The sequence below is a fragment of the Terrapene carolina genome, unplaced genomic scaffold (genome assembly GCF_002925995.2).
Source record: "Terrapene carolina triunguis isolate 2854851 unplaced genomic scaffold, T_m_triunguis-2.0 Scaffold131, whole genome shotgun sequence".
Classification (NCBI taxonomy): Eukaryota; Metazoa; Chordata; order Testudines; family Emydidae; genus Terrapene; species Terrapene triunguis.
The window spans coordinates 2225-18575 of NW_020664482.1; the positions used below are offsets into that span (position 1 = coordinate 2225).

The 16351-nt window shown below is 57.3% G+C and overlaps 2 protein-coding genes across 2 annotated transcripts; both read left to right on the forward strand.

Moving 5' to 3' along the window:
• The first annotated feature begins 4376 nt into the window (after positions 1–4376).
• Positions 4377–8028, forward strand: GJB1 (gap junction protein beta 1). Its single transcript, XM_026653099.2, has 2 exons — positions 4377–4862; positions 6700–8028. The coding sequence occupies exon 2, from the start codon at positions 6712–6714 to the stop codon at positions 7549–7551; it is 840 nt and encodes a 279-aa protein (XP_026508884.1). The 5' UTR covers positions 4377–4862; positions 6700–6711; the 3' UTR covers positions 7552–8028.
• A 6648-nt stretch (positions 8029–14676) lies between these two features.
• LOC112111778 (gap junction alpha-3 protein-like) lies at positions 14677–15663 on the forward strand. The gene has a single exon (XM_024207359.1). It carries the CDS (start codon positions 14677–14679, stop codon positions 15661–15663), a length of 987 nt encoding a protein of 328 aa, XP_024063127.1.
• Positions 15664–16351: the final 688 nt, after the last annotated feature.

Genomic DNA, 16351 nt, shown 5'->3' on the forward strand with positions numbered 1-16351 from the left:
ATCTAGTTAGTAACGCCTGAATTGCAAACACCAGTCCCTGCCCCGCTGCTATCATCGCCCAGCCCTGGCCCCGTCTAGCCTGCCCCACCCACTGGTATCGCTGGCCCGACTCCCTGCCTTCCCCCCCCCCCCCCCTCCCCCCCCCCCGCCAACGCCCCTCAGCCCCCCCCCATCTCTCCCCCCCCCAGCTCCCCTGCCTGACTCCACCCCCCAGGGGCGGCTCCAGGCACCAGCGTGGCAAGCACGTGCCTGGGGTGGCAAGCCGCAGGGGGTGGCAGTCAGGGAGCCTTCGGTGGCACGTCTGTGGGAGGTCCGCCGGTCTCGCGGCTTCAGCGGCAATTCGGCGGTGGGTACCCTGAAGCCGCGGGACCGGGGACCTCCCGCAGGCACGCCGCCGAAGGCAGCCTGCCTGCCGTGCTTGGAGCGGCAAAATACATAGAGCCGCCCCTGCCACGCCCACCTCCATCCCCCTCCCCCCCCCCCCCCCGCCTGCCTCCCGACTCCCCCCCCGCCTCCCTCTCTGCCCCGGCTCCCCTGCCTGACTCCACCCCCGCCTCCATCTCTGCCCCGGCTCCCCTGCCTGCCTTCCCTGATGGTGTTGCCATGTGCGTGTGGTGGGCACATCCCTCCAGCTCTCCAGCCCCCTTCCCTGGCGCTCTCTGTTCTGCAGGCAGAGTTACTCTTATGGGCGTCAGCCCTCCCTGTCTCCTTGCTGCTAGCTCATTATTATGGCCACCTTAAAAGCGTCACGTCCCTCCCTCTTCCAGCTCTGTGGCGCATGGCTCCTATTGTCTAAGTTTGTGCAGCATCTGGCTCGGCCAGGCCCATGGCGATAATACAAACAATTTTAACCCTTCTGCCGGTGGGGGGTCGGGGTCGGCAGCAAGGCGGGCTGGGTTCAGTTTTCTAGGGGTTCCTAAAGGGTCAACCTCAGCTCAAGCCCCCACTCAGAAACTTGGGAACGTATACACCCCCCAGGGCACCTCTGATAGGCAATAGAGTCCGTCTCAAGCCCTGCGCCCATGGGTTCAAAACCAACTCTTGGCGAGAGGGGAGACAACACAATAAATGTGGGCCAGCCTGCAAGTAATAATTCACTTACACCCCTTCAGTCAGACCCAGGGGTCCCTCTCATTTGTTATGTCCATGTGCAGAATGAATTTTGTTATGTGCACCACTATGGAGGTGTTGAGTGACACATGACCTTCATATTGGAGCACATAACAACATTCATGTGGCAGGGGTGGGGCCAAGGGGTTCAGAGTGTGGGAGGGGGCTCAGGGCTGGGGCAGAGGGTTGGGGTGCGGGGGGGGGTGGGCTCTGGGGTGGGGCCGGGGATGAAGGGTTTGGGGTGCAGGCTGCTCTGGGGCTGCAGTGGGGAGAGAGGCACCTCTCCGCCGGCTGCGGCAGGTCCGCGCTGGGGCCCGGCGGCAATGGCACCTCTCCCCACCATAGCCCTGAGCCCCTGGGCAGGGCTTAATAGGCAGCTGCGTGGCTGCACAGCTTATATGGAACTTAGGTCAAACCCTCCCGCCCCAGATCCTTCCCAGCAGCCCAAGCTCAGGCCTTCCCCAGCCGCTGCACCTGGCTCATGATGAGCAGCGGTGGCTGGTCCCCGTTTGCTGTCCTAGGTGGGGCAGCAGCTCCCCAGCTCACAGGATTTATAGGTTAAATTGTGGGGCAGGGAGGTGACACCCCCATAGCCGTGGCTGGTCTCTGGCCATCCAACTCCCCTGAGCTCTGCACCAGCCGTCAGCCTCAGGACAGGCCATCTGGAGTCACTGCGTAGCACAGGCACAGCGACAGTGACACCCGCCCTTTGCAGGCAAATAACCCCCCCCCCCCGTTTCCCACCTGTGCCCAGCTCCCCCAGGTGTGATGGGGAGATCCCTGCTCTCTAGGGCTCCAGAGCTTGCGGCTCCCACAAGAACTTCCTCCTGAGCACGCTGCTGCTTGCTCTGCTCCTGCAGTCTGAGCCCTGCCCTGTCTCCCGTCCCAGGTGCTTGGGGCTCTTGGCAGAGCCCGGAGCTCCTCTCTAGAGAGCAGCCCAGGAGCCCATAGGGGTGCCAGGGCGTGAGCAAGGAGCCGCGCTCCTCTGGCCTGGCTGGCTCTGGTGCCAGCAGATTCCAAATGCCATTTGTGCTCTTCACACAACAAAGCAACAAGGAAGCACACAGGTGTAGAGGAGTCCCATTACCCATGCCCCTCCCCCATGCCGTGCCGGCCTAGCCCCACACACTCTCCTGTGCCAGAGGGGCTGGGGGCTTCTCAAACACACAGCGCAGCCAGGGCCACTGGAGGCTCACAAATTATTGAAAGGATACGCCCCAAGGCTCATGCAGTCCGACCTGCAGCAGGGGCCAGGCTTTCCATGTGTCAGCATTGGGCTCGTGGCGAGGCCACCGGGCCGGGACCCAGCCCATCACTTCCCAGCTGTGCGACCCGGGAAGTCACTGACTCTCACTGGTCCCCGCTCCCTGCTGGACAGGGCCGCCCAGAGGGGCGGGGGGAGGAGGGGGCAAGTGGGGCAATTTGCCCCGGGCCCCACAAGGGCCCCCACAAGAATATAGTATTCTATAATATTGCAACTTTTTTTTATGGAAGGGGCCCCCAAAATTGCTTTGCCCCAGGCCCCCTGAATCCTCTGGGCAGCCCTGCTGCTGGAGAGGGGTGCACATGCAGGAACGGCAGTACCCAGCAAGAGGGACACGAGAGAGGCAGCTCTCCCATGCCTGCAGAGCTGTCTGGCAAAGCCGTGATGTCCCCCCTGCGTGGCAGCCGCCCGTCTCTTGCTGCACAGGGGGATGGCTGTTCTTGGCCTCTTATGGCCCGCGCTGCAGCAGAGGGCATGACAATGCGAGGCCTCGGGCGGCCCCAGAACAGAGGCTCCTGGGTGCCCAGCCGGGACACCGGGCTCTGGCACAAACCGTGTTCTCGTTCCAAGAAGGAGCTGCCAGTTGCCAGATGTTTGTCAGAAGCCACCACGCAGTGACTGATGCCAACTCTGCACCATGGCGAGGGGCTGGCCTGCACCTCCCCTCAGCCCTCTGACCCACCTCCTGGCAGCAGCTGTGCACCTGAGCTCCCACAGCCAAGCACCTGAACATCCCCGTTTAACGATGCTGGTTCTGGCGGGACACACCTGAGAGTGCCAATTCATGACAAATTGCTTAAAACAGGGCAGTTACAGCCCAAGGCTGGGGTTTTTCCACCTCTAAGGCAAACCAAACCAGCCAGACAAAGAGGACTTTGGTTTTGCCCCACTGGCTAACCACAAGTCACAAAAGCAATTCCCTTAGACACTCCAGTTTCCCAGTATCACCACCAGTGCCACTCGTTATGGGGACAAATGGTTATGAAAACCAATACCCCAGTAAAAGAAAAAAAAGTTCTCCTGATCCCCAGGGACCAAGCCCCAGACCCAGGTCAATATACAAATCAGATCTTTCCCACAAATCATGCTGTTGCCAATCCTTTAGAATCTAAAATCTAAAGGTTTATTCATAAAAGGAAAAAGATAGAGATGAGAGCTAGAATTGGTTAAATAGAATCAATTACACACAGTAATGGCAAAGTTCTTGGTTCAGGCTTCCAGCAGTGATAGAATAAACTGAAGGTTCAAATCAAGTCTCTGGAACATCCCCAGCTGGGATGGGTCATCAGTCCTTTGTTCAGAGCTTCAGTTTGTAGCGAAGTCCCTCCAGAGGTATGAAGCAGGATTGAAGACAAGATGGAGATGAGGCATCAGCCTTTTATAGTCATTTCCAGGTGTAAGGACACCTCTTTGTCCTTACTGTGGAAAATTACAGCAAAATGGAGTCTGGAGTCACATGGGGAGGTCCCTGCATACTTTGCTGAGTTACAAGGCGTATTTGCCTTCTCTCCATGGGTCAGTTGTATAGCTGATGGTCCTTAATGGGCCATCAAGTAGGCTAGGCAGAGCTAACACCAACTTGTCTGGGATGTCTCCCAGAAGCATAGCATAAGTTTGAAATACAGACAGTATAGAGCCAATATTCATAACTTCAACTACAAAATTGATACACACATATAGACAGCATAATCATAACCAGCAAACCCTAACTTTGTCTTAGACACCTCATTTGACCCCCTTTATACAAGATTTGGTGCCACTACAGGACTTGGTTGCAACCATGTTCTATATGATCCCAGTTCAAATCAATAACGTTACACCCTGGCTACATCCTGGGCTGCATCCGCCAGGGAGCTCTGGGTCCACGGCGAGCCGTCCCATCAGAGCGAGCCCGGCTTGTTCTCTGGGGCCTGGGGCCATGGCGAGCCCGGATTGTTCTCTGGGCCCTGGGGCTATGGCGAGCCGTCCCTTCAGAGCGAGCCTGGCTTGTTCTCTGGGTGAGCCGTCCCTTCAGAGCGAGCCCGGCTTGTTCTCTGGGCCCTGGGGACAGTCACCTCTGCAGAGGGGGCGTGAGCTGGTGTCACCCTGAGGCAGCGTGAGGCTCTGGCCATGGGGGGGCAGTGGAGAGAGCATCCGGTGGGGTCCCTGGCATGCCAGGAGGGCAGGGAGCCAGACTCGTTCTCGTGGGCAAGGTGGGAGCGGGCGCGGGGCTGGGCCCGGCTGGAATGCAGGACACTGGCACTTTGTTTGGCAGGGGGTAGGCGGAAGTCAGGGCGTTTGATCTGAATTCTACAGTGTGTTGTTCAGGGTCCCATAAAGGCCTCATTGTATGTGAATAGTTTATAAAGCAGCATATGACTTCCCAGTGCAGGGCAGCGGCAGATAGAGACAAGGGCAGGCAGCGCGGGGGGCTGAGCCGCGCAGAGACATGAGAGCTTAGCGGGGACCCTTCCGGGCTGCTCAGAAAGGACACACTCCTCACCACAAGGTAACACGGCCGCTACAGGCCCCGACCCGTCTCCTGCTCCTGCCCTCTGCAGAGCTCTGCACAGGAGTCAGTGGCACAGGCGGAGCCGACGGGCAGAGGCAGGCGATGGCTGCAAGTTGCGTTTCTGGGTCTGTCCGGGGCTGGCAGCCCCAGCAGGGGAACGGACGCTCGTCCGCTGGGCCCGCTGCGGCTGCTCCCCGTGCTCTGGCAGGGGGCGGGAAGGTGTTGTTGGGGTCCTGGTGCCATTCTATTCTGATGGCCGGTGCAACGTTCTCCCCCGTCGTGGTGCTCTGGCTAGAGGCTGGGAGAAGCGGGCAGGCAGCAGGGGGCTGGGGGACGTCCTGGTGGAAGTGGGTGGCCCAGGTACACCCAGTCACAGCTTATCAGCAGAGCAAACAAGGGCTGGAGCTGTGTGGGGGGAGCGAGGGGCTGGCCCCAGGCGGGGCGGGAGCGCGCGAGGGTAACACGTGCCCTCACTTCCTGGCGTGGAGCAAACAGCAGCAAAGGCCCATGCAGTTCCCTGGCCCCGTGGCACTTGGTGCATGCTGCTCCCTAGCAGGATGTGGGGTGAGCCAGGTGCCCTGGCCCTGGAGAGCACATCACCTGCTGCTGCTTAGTGCTCCGGCCCCAGCAACACCTTTTGGGGCTTGACCCCTCCTCAGCAAGCCACTGACCTGCCCAGATTGAGGCCTTCTGTCCTGCTGAGCTCTCTGCTCCTGCAGGGCCGGGCTGCGGGTGGAGAGCAGAGCCCCTGACTGTGCCCCATGCTGGGGGTCAGCAGCAATCAGTGCGCAGGCCAGGGAAAGCTGCACCCCACCGCACTCCTCCCCACTCCTGAGGGGGAACAGCTGCCCCACAGTCCACCCCAGTCCTCCAGCCGCTGGCCCTAAATCCCGCACCAGAGTGCCCTGGGCTCTGCAGGGTGAGGGAGTGCTGCAATTAATATGCAAATGAGCAATCCAATCAGCACAGACTCCCCAGGCCCCAATCGCTACATGACATTCAATGTATTCTAAGCTTCTCCTACCTCAGCTTCCCCGCGCTGCAGCCGGGGGGCTGAAATCAGCAGGGCGAAGCTGGAGGGTCAGACAGCTGGGGCAAGGGCAGGGGGGGTTTGGAGCTAGAGAGCCCCAGGAGGAGGGAGGGGATGAGCATATTAGTTGGATTCTCCTGTGAAATGATCAGCCATGAGAGTGAACTATGTCGAGAATGAAAAGCACATTGTTAGTGTAACCCACACACCTCCTAGGTGTGGTGTCTGTCCCATCTAGTGGCACCGAGACCACGTAGAGAGATTAATGAGTTTGCTCCGCAGCCTTAGCTGAGCCAGTTGGCTTTTAGCTCATGCTGCAGAGGCCCCAGGTTTGATCCTGCCTGCCAACGACTGGGGTTTGTTGGTGTTAAATTAGGTTTCAGAGTTAACACTTCACTGAGGTGTCCGGATTAGTTCCCAGCTCCCTGTGCTCGTTTCAGGCTGTCTGCAGCCTCTGGCAGAGAGCCTGGTGTTTGTTTCAAAGTGGTCAACATTCTGCAGGCTTCCTTTACAGCATGAGGGCTAGAAACACAGACCAGGAGTGTCACTAGTGGTGACTCAGTGTGGGTGCCCACCTGCAGACAGCCAGGCCTAACATACAGAGTGATCGGCCCCCCAGCTACCACTGGCCAGGCTGTGCGGACACTCACATCAACAGAGGAAAGGGCTAAGTAAGAAGCACGGTGAATGCTGCCCCTGGATCCTCGACTGCTTTTGGCCTCTGGTCTCCAGTCCTCTCAGTCCACAGGGCCCATCTCTAGGGTCTCTGGGCTGCTAACCATCTCCTGCTGCTGTCTCTTGCAGGTGTGAGGCACAATGAATTGGGCAGGCCTCTACACAGTGGTGAGCGGCGTGAACCGCCATTCCACTGCCATCGGGCGCATCTGGCTTTCTGTCATCTTCATCTTCAGGATCATGGTGCTGGTGGTAGCAGCTGAGAGTGTCTGGGGGGATGAGAAATCTGCCTTCACTTGCAACACACAGCAGCCAGGCTGCAACAGCGTCTGCTACGACCACTTCTTCCCCATCTCCCACGTGCGCCTGTGGGCCCTGCAGCTGATCCTGGTCACCACACCCGCCCTGCTAGTGGCCATGCACGTGGCCTACCAGCAGCACCAGGAGAAGAAGCTGCTGGTGCTGACGGGGCACGGCGACACCAAGCACCTGGAGGAGGTGAAGAAGCATAAGATGCGCATCTCGGGCTCCCTGTGGTGGACGTACATCTGCAGCGTGATATTCCGACTCCTCTTCGAGGCCGTCTTCATGTACATCTTCTACATGATCTACCCTGGCTACCAGATGATCCGGCTGGTCAAGTGCGAGGCCTACCCATGCCCCAACACCGTTGACTGCTTCATCTCCCGGCCCACCGAGAAGACCATCTTCACTGTCTTCATGCTGGCCACCTCGGGCATTTGCATCATCCTCAACATGGCTGAGCTGGTGTACCTGGTGGTGCGGGCCTGTGCCCGCCGGGCCCAGCGGGACTCCAACCCCACATCGGGGAAGAGCTCCTTGTACGGCCACAAGCTCTCCACCGAGTACAAGCAGAACGAGATCAACCAGCTGCTGACGGAGCAGGACGGCTCCCTCAAGGACATGCTGCGCCGCAACCCGGGGCTGCAGGAGAAGAGCGATCGCTGCTCCGCCTGCTAGAGGCACCAGCCCCATTGGGTGGGGGCCCTGCCATGGCACAAGGCCCTTATCCCTCAGCCCTCCACCGGGAGCCATGGGGGACAGGCTCTGCAGGGAGACGAAGAGTATTGAACGGAGCCTGTTGGTACACTCATGACTGCCTGAGCTCCGGCCCTGGGACACTGCCAGCTTGTGCACAGGTGTTGTGCCAAGGCCTTCCCCCCGCACTGCCATGGGCCCACGGCCACGCACAAGCCCAGTCATCACACCCTGAAACCCGTCAGAAAGGCTGGGGCGGCTGCAGAACGCTCGGAATTTGCCTTAATTCATTGTGTGATGTCCCCCAAGCCCCACCGGTGCCCCCAACAGAGGCCCTGTCTCCTGCAGGGAAAGGAGCCATCCTCATTGCGGGGCCCAGCCCCCCGTGGCTGCTGAGACAGAGGACACCAGGTGGGGCCTGGCAAGTGGAGTGTCGGAAGTGTCGGCCATTAAAGCTGTGTTTTCAGGAGCTGCCTCTCTCCCTTTGTCACCTGGGGTTTGGTGAAGGCTCAGGATCCCCAGGGCAGCGGGACTGCAGCCCCCCCCAAACCCTGCCAGGCCAGCCCGCTGGGCCAGTTCCTTCCTGTCCTGCTGGGGGCTGGGCCAAGCACAGACTGAACAGGGAGCTGCATCCCCCCAGACACCTGCCAAACCCTCCAGGCTTCCCACGGCAGCCAGGCCCTTCCCCTGTGTCCTGCATGGCAGTGTGGTATCCGGGGGCTGCTCGGACCCTGCCCAGCCCCGCAATGCTGCCAGAAGGCTGCAGACTGCCCAGGTTCTGTGAGCATACTGTGAGGGTCCATCTGTCCTGGGCTCACAGTTCCTTGGTCAGCATGGGATGCTTTCCAGCACCATGGGCAGCAGGACAGCTCTCTCCCCCAGGGCCAGGACCCATCTTGCTGCACATGCAAGTCCCAGACCCCTGTGCCCCCTGCCCCTGCTGGACGGGGCACACTCACAGGCCAGAGACCACTTCAAAGCCCAGCTCTGTAACATACCAGGGCACAATCCAGACTAGTTGGGGGCTGTGTCACCCCTGCCCTGCAACCTTGGGTGCCTTGCTGTAGCAGCTCCCACTCGGGCTGCTCACAAACAGCCTCCAGCATGCAGGGCAGCCTCTGAGTGTCTGTGTGTGACTGCACCCAGCCAGCCTGGGTTACACTGCAGGGTGACCCCAGCACACCCCCAGTCCTGGATCTTCCCCCAGAAATGTACATCCAGCCTGGCCTGGACAGCAAATATCTTAAATCCAATATTCCTTTAATGGAATAATATGCCAGTTAATTACCTTAGATAGTTCTTCAGACACTTCACTTAAACACACTGGCTTAGATAAAACAGCCAAACATGTTTATTAACTACAAGGAGAGAGATTTGAAGTGAGTGTTATAAGACAGGACTCCTAGGTTTCATCAAGGAGTATCAGATGTGAAACAGCAGTAAGGTATTTAAGAAGCCAACTCAAAGAGTTCCTCCTACACAAGCATTCAGGTCTTGAGCAGTCCAGGCAAACAACGCACGTTACAAAGCTTAAACTTGTTCTTCATAATTTTAAAAACAATACTAGCTGCCTAGTTAATTTTAAAATCAGCAAAAAATATCCACCTCCCTTTCCATTTCTTATAAGAAGTCTTGAAGTTTAAATCTCCTCAGTGTGATAAATATGCTTGCTTTAGGGTGACCAGACAGCAAATGTGAAAAATTGGGACAGGGGGTGGGGGTAATAGGAGCCTATATAAGAAAAAGACCCCAAAATCGGAATTGTCCCTATAAAATTGGGACATCTGGTCACCCTAGCTTGCTTTGATCTGCTTAGCTCTTGGAAGTCCAGGGGGTCTGGGCTGCTGGCCCCAGGCTGCCTGGGGTCCCTAGGGACAGCTCTGTCTGCCATTAGGGCATTTTTTCCTGAGAACCCCCTGTAACATTTCGCAAACCCCAGTTTGGGAACCACTATTCTAGGGAATGGTAGGAGGGAGAACAGCAAAATAAAGACAATGGATTTCAAGATGGCAGACTTTAGCAAACTCAGGGAGTTGGAAGGTAAGATCCCATGGGAAGCAGGGCCGGCTCCAGGCACCAGCCCACCAAGCATGTGCTTGGGGTGGCACCTGGAGGGGAGCGGCGTGGCGCTCCGGCCCGAGAGCGGGGCCGCGACTGGGCTCGCCGCCCTCCCCGCGGCACTCCGGCCGCTGGGGAGAGCGGAGCCGCGGCGGGCTCGCCGCCCTCCCCCCGGCGCTCTGGCGGTGGGAGGCTTTTTTGCCTGGGGCGACAAAAAAGCCAGAGCCGGCCCTGATGGGAAGCAAGTCTAAGGGGAAAAGCAATTGAAGACCATTGGCAGTTTTTCAAAGAGATGTTATTAAGGGAACAAGAGCAAACTATATTACTGTGTAGGAAAGATAGGAAGTATGGCAAGAGACCAGCCTGGATTAACCAGGAGATCTTCAATGATCTAAAAATCAAAAGAGTCCTACAAAAAGTGGAAACTAGGTCAAATTACAAAGGATGAATATAAACAAATAACAAAAGTATGTAGGGACAAAATTAGAAAGGCCAAGGCACAAAACGAGATCAAACTAGCTAAAGACATAAAAGGAAACAAGAAAACATTCTGCAAATACATTAGAAGCAAGAGGAAGACCAAGGACAGGGTAGGCCCATTACTCAACAAGGGGAAAAACAACAGAAAATGTGTGAATGGCAGAGGTGCTTAATGACTTCTTTGTTTCTGTTTTCTCCAAGAAGGCTGGTGGCGATTAGACGCCTAACATAGTGAATGCCAGTGAAAATGAGGTAGGACTAGAGGCAAAAATAGGAAAAGAACAAGTTAAAAATTACTTAGACAAGTTAGATGTCTTCAAGACACCAAGGCCTGATGAAATGCATCCTAGAATACTCAAGGACCTGACTGAGGAGATATCTGAGCCATTAGCGATTATCTTTGAAAAGTCATGGAAGACGGGAGAGATTCCAGAAGACTGGAAAAGGGCAAATCTAGTGCCCAGCTATAAAAAGGGAAATAAGGACAACCTGGGGAATTACAGACCAGTCAGCTTAACTTCTGTACCTGGAAAGATAATGGAGCTGTAGCGAGGCGATGGGATACCCCACAGCCCTGCGGAGGGACGAGCCTCCCCTAGCACCAATGTGGGCGGAGCTAGAGGGTCCTGCGCCCGCCCCCCACAGGTCACGGCACAGGACAGGAAGTAGAAAAGCCCCGCTGCAGAGCTCACTTGAAGGCCAGCCGCCGGAGAGGCCAGATGCCTGTGGCCTAGCTCCGGGTTGGGAAACGCCGGCAGGCCGAGCCTACCCCTCGCCAGCTACCCCGAGGGGCAGCCGAGCCTACCCCTCGCCAGCTACCCCGAGGAACCGATGGTGCTGGAAACGGCCGAGGACACTGGCCAAACCCAGGTACCTTACGAGGGGGAGTCCGGAAGTAGCCTGGGGGCAGCCGACCCTGGCCTGGCCGCAGCAGGGCCAGAACCAATGTCAGTGTGTTGTGGCCAGGATCCCCACTGACACAGCAGCGGGTCTTCTGCCACTGTTAGGGCCCCGGGCTGGGATGCAGTGAAGTGGGTGGGCCTGCGTCCCCCCTGCCACCCCATTCATGGGTGGCAGTCTCCCCCTCGCACCAGATGCTCAGAAGCCTGAGCTCCTGACGGTTTGTTTGCTGCCCTGCCCTGACCTAGGGCCAGGGCTCACACTGAACTATTGGCTCAGCCCCTGCCTAAGGGCCTGAGCTCCTGACTGTGTGTTTGCTGCCCCGCCCTGACCTAGGGCTTGGGCCCATAGCGAAGCAAATAATTAAGCAATCAATTTGCAAACATCGAGAAGAAAATAAGGTGGTAAGTAACAGCCAGGATAAATTTGTCAAGAACGAATCGTGTCAAACCAACCGGATAGCTTTCTTTGACAAGGTAACAAGCCTTGTGGATGGGGGGAAGTGGTCTACATGGTCTATCTTGGCTTTAGTAAAGTTTTTGATACTGTCTCCCATGACCGTCTCATAAACAAACTAGGGAAACGCAACCTAGGCCTTCAGTAACTGCTACCAGTAGCGCATTCCTATGGAGAGCAGTTTAATACATTACACCTGCTGCAGTTTTTGCAGTTACACCGGCCCCACCCAGCAGCTGCAATCAGACCACAGGAGCCCACAGGCAGAGAGGGGCAGTGCCTGAGGCCCCAGCAATGGCAGGGAAATGAGTCAGTGACACAGACCCAGAGAAACCCGCCCCCTCACCCCCCAGGCTGCAGAGGAAGGCAAACAACCCAAGGTCCCTGCCAGTCTGACCTGGGGGAAATTCCTTCTTACTCGAGATAGTTAAGTCCAAAGCAGATTGCGAAGAGTTACAAAGGAATCTCACAAAACTGAATGACTGGGCAACAAAATGGCAGATGAAATTCAATGTTGATAAGTGCAAAGTGATGCAGAGTGAAAAACATAACTCTAAACTATCCATACAAAATGATGAGGTCTAAATTAGCTGTTACCGCTCAAGAAAGAGATCTTGGAGTCATTGTAGATAGTTCTCTGAAAACATCCACTCAATGTGCATCGGCAGTCAAAAAAGCTAACAAAATGTTAGGAACCAATGGAAAGGGATAGCTAATAAGACAGTAAAAATCATATTGCCACTATATAAATCCATGGTACGCCCACATCTTGAATACTGTGTGCACTTCTGGTCGCCCCATCTCAAAAAAGATATATTAAAATTGGAAAAGGTACAGAGAAGAGCAACAAAAATGATTAGGGGTATGGAACAGCTTCCGTATGAGGTGAGATTAAAAAGCCTGGGACTCTCTCTCAGAAAAGAGATGACTAAGGGGCGAGTTGATAGATGTCTATAAAATCAGGACTGGTGTGGAGAAAGTGAATGAGGAAGTGTTATTTACCCCTTCTCATAACACAAGAACCAAGGGGCAACCAATGAAATTACTAGGCAGCAGGTTTAAAACTACACAAGGAAGTTCTTCTTCACACAGCGCACAGTCAGTGTAGGAACTTGTTGCCAGGGGATGTTGAGCAGGTTGTGGGTTCACAAAAGAAATGAGAGATGTTCCTGGAGGACAGGTCCATCAATGGCTATTAGCCAGCGGTCAGGGACCTGCTCTGCCCTGGGTCAGAACAGTCCCTGCTGCTGGGGCTGCAGCGTGTGGGCACGTAGCCAGGCTGTGCCCGGGACAGGCAGAGGGGCCGTCCCACAGCTGGCCCAGGACAGGGTTTGTGCTGGGGACGTGTCTGGTGTTTCATGGATCTCACTGGACAGGCTGAGCCCTGGTACCCCATCCGCCCAGTCCCCTGCCCTCTGAGCTTCTACAAACTCGGGGGGGAGGGGCAGCAAACTCCACCTCTTCACTATAAATATTAACAAGGGGGCGTGGCTACACTGCATGCCCTGTCCCCACTGCAGCGAGAATGGCAAGGAGGGCTTTGCAAGCCTCCACCCTTCCCTGTGCAGGATCCCAGGGGGGCCCTGGTCCGCTGAGCCTTGTTGTGCAGCTGCAGCACAGGGCTCTGACCGTAGTGCACCCCAGCTGGCCAGGTGAGCGGGGATGCACCAGGGGCTGCACTGGCCGCTCCCGCACGTTGGGGCATGGTCCCCCCCCAGTTCAGGCAGAGCCTTCCATCCTTGGGCACCGGGCAGCCGCGTGGAGGAGCCCAAGGCACCATGTGAGGACGGCGTCAGAGATGGGGCGTTTGTAGAGGCTCCCAGGCCCAGCAGCGCATGGAGCAGGTCGGTCAGGAAAACGACCCTCCAATGGCATTGAGGCGGCCAGAGCCAGTGAATTGCTTGGGCTCGGTCACAGAGAGCTCCCCCCCTCGCTGCCCCTACACCCTTCCCTGCAGTAGGGATTATATTTAGAAACATGCTCAAGCCAAAAATAAAGAGGTAAAGAGATTTCCCAGTGGCTGTTTCCGCTGTCAGTCATGGTGACAGCCACGAAGCGCCTGTTCCAACAACCTGCATAAAACATGCTAGGCAGACAGACAGACAGACTCGGACGCCTGCCCCTTGCCAGAGACCAGCTGGACACCTCTGCCCCCGGAAGAGGAGCTGGGACACGTCCTGGTGGGGCTGCGGGGATCTACTACCCCAGAGGCACGGGGCAGCTGAGTTGCCTCCACGGCCACAGGATCTGCAAACGGTGAGGGGGTTTCTTTGCCTTTTGCCTGGCCTGTGGTCTCATGGCAGCTGCCAAATGCACTAGGCACTGGTGTCTGCTCCAATTTGCTCAAATGGGCCCCGACCCTGCCCTCCATTGGTCTGTGGGAGAAACACCAGCCCTTCGCCCCAGCCTCGCCCTTGTGTGGCCCTGGCTGCATGGGGAGCAGCTGTGGGCTGGGCGTCTGCCTCAGCTGCCTGTGGTGCAGGACGGGCTCCTGGTGCAGCGCTTTGCGAGCCCCACGTAAAGGGCTTGAGCAAAACGGCTTTGACTTGAACTCTAGCCTTGGAGCTTTCAACTTGGGTTAATCCCTAGAAGAGGAAGCGCAGTGCAGCCACCTGACTCCCTCCACAGGGACCTGCTCAGCTGTTCTGTTCAGGAGGCCACTGATTTCCAGCTGCCCTGAGAGGCTGCTGCAGAGCTAGGAACAGAACTGAGCCATGCTGGACCTGGGGCCACCTCAGAGCCAGTCTCCAGCAGTGAAAGGGCTGCAGCCCAGTGCTGCTGTCAGTGCAGCCAGTCCCCAGCAATCAGTGCTCTTAAAGCGGGATACCGGGGCCAAACAGGGGTTAATCCTGGAGGGGTTTTGCAGCCACAGGCAGCTGATGGGCTCAGGTAGCCTCAGGTTAACCCACTCCCTGCCCTGGCTTTGCTCTTGAGTCAGGCACATGGCTTTTACAAACACATCCCTGGCAGCAAAAGACAAGCATGGCTGTGAGCTGTATCAGGCATTGCTGTTCTGGGACCCCAGGGAGGAAGCTCCAGATGCCGGCGTGTGCAGCGGGAACCAGGGAGGGCTCTGCTGTAGGGATGTGCCCAGTGCAGGGTGCCCCCATGCCAGCTTCTCACAGGTCTGGAGCAGCGCAGGGTGCTGGAGTCTCTGGGATGCCGACGTCTGGGCGTGTTCCTCTCTTTTAGGATGAGCCGGTATTTGCACTCATGGGTGACTGGAACCTGCTGGGGAGGCTTCTGGAGAGTGCTCAGCAGCACTCCACAGTGGTGGGGAAGGTCTGGCTCACTGTCCTGTTCATTTTCCGTATCCTTGTCTTGGGGGCAGCTGCCGAGAAAGTCTGGGGGGACGAACAGTCGGGCTTCTCCTGCGACACCAAGCAGCCAGGCTGCCAGAACGTCTGTTATGACGAAACCTTCCCCATCTCCCACATCCGCTTCTGGGTGCTGCAGATCATCTTCGTCTCCACCCCCAGCCTCGTCTACCTGGGCCACATCCTGCATCTGGTGCGCATGGCGGAGAAGGAGCAGCAGCGAGAGGAGACTTGGGGGGCCCAGCAGGAACCCCTGGTGCAGCATAAACCCTCCATCAAAGATGTTCATGGCAAAATCCGCCTGCAGGGGGCCATTCTGAGGACATATATTTGCAACATTGTCTTTAAGATGCTCTTTGAGGTGAGCTTCATTGTGGGCCAGTACGCACTGTATGGGTTCGAACTAAAGCCCCTCTACACGTGCAACCGCTGGCCCTGCCCCAACACAGTCAACTGCTATATAGCCCGGCCCACCGAGAAGACCATCTTTATTCTCTTCATGACGGGGGTGGCCTGCCTGTCTCTGCTCCTCAACCTGATAGAAATGTACCACCTGGGCTTCACCAAGTGCAGGCAGAGGCTGGCAGCCGACCACTGTCGGGCACCCACCCCCAAGGCCAGCTCCAACGCTCCCAGAGAAACAAGCGGCCACCACATTCCCCACTGTCCTGCACCCTACAGCCTTCCCCATGCCGCTGACCCCAGCCTTCCATTGCAGCCTTACGCCAGCCAAGCTGCTCCCTCAGCGGGCGGGGACAGCTGTGCAGCACGGAGCAGCCGCGAGACAGGCACCCAGGGTCTGGTCATGGAAGAACTGTTGCAGCAGGGCAGCAGGTCCAGTAAATCCAGCACTAAGCTGAGACCCAGTGACTTGGCTGTTTAAGGAGGCGGCCCATCCCTGCACTGAGAGCCTGTTGCACTGGCCCAGGGCTGACAGGCAGGGGAAGGGGGCTCTTGTACCAGACAAGCACCGTTACCACGAGGCTGCATCACAGGGCGCACAGCTTGGCTTAGGAGCCTGTTGTGTTTCCATGGATACCATGTTGTCCCCACCATGGAAATACTGGGCCCATAATACAGACGCCAGTGTCCAGGAGCCTGAACCCTGGGCCAGACGTGCACAGCTCAAGCCCTCTCCCTTCAGTGGCGCTGCAGCAGCCTTGTGGCTGTCGGGGGCAGAAGGCAGGGAGTGGGCCGGGAGCCGACGGGGGTAAATGCTCTATACTTGATAGGACGCAGGCAGGGCCTGTAGCTTTTCCTTCCCCATGTGACAAGGCCTCCGGGCTGCGTTGGACCTGGGCAGCCCCACTGGTGTTTCCCCTTTTCTGGATAGAGAGCTGTCCCCGCCCTCCCCCCAGCCTGACCTCCGCTCCTGGGCAGTAACATTGCTCAGGAAGGCCCCAGCAGAGACTCCTAGTAGGTGGCTGCTCAGGGCCAAGAGACCCTCCCAGGCCCCAGCAAGGAGAATGGGACTGGACATAGCCTCTGCCACGCACCTGGGCCCAGCTGGATGTTCCACAGCTTTACAGGCTGCTGCTGTAACAGCCTGTCCGGGAAGATGGTGCTGCTCC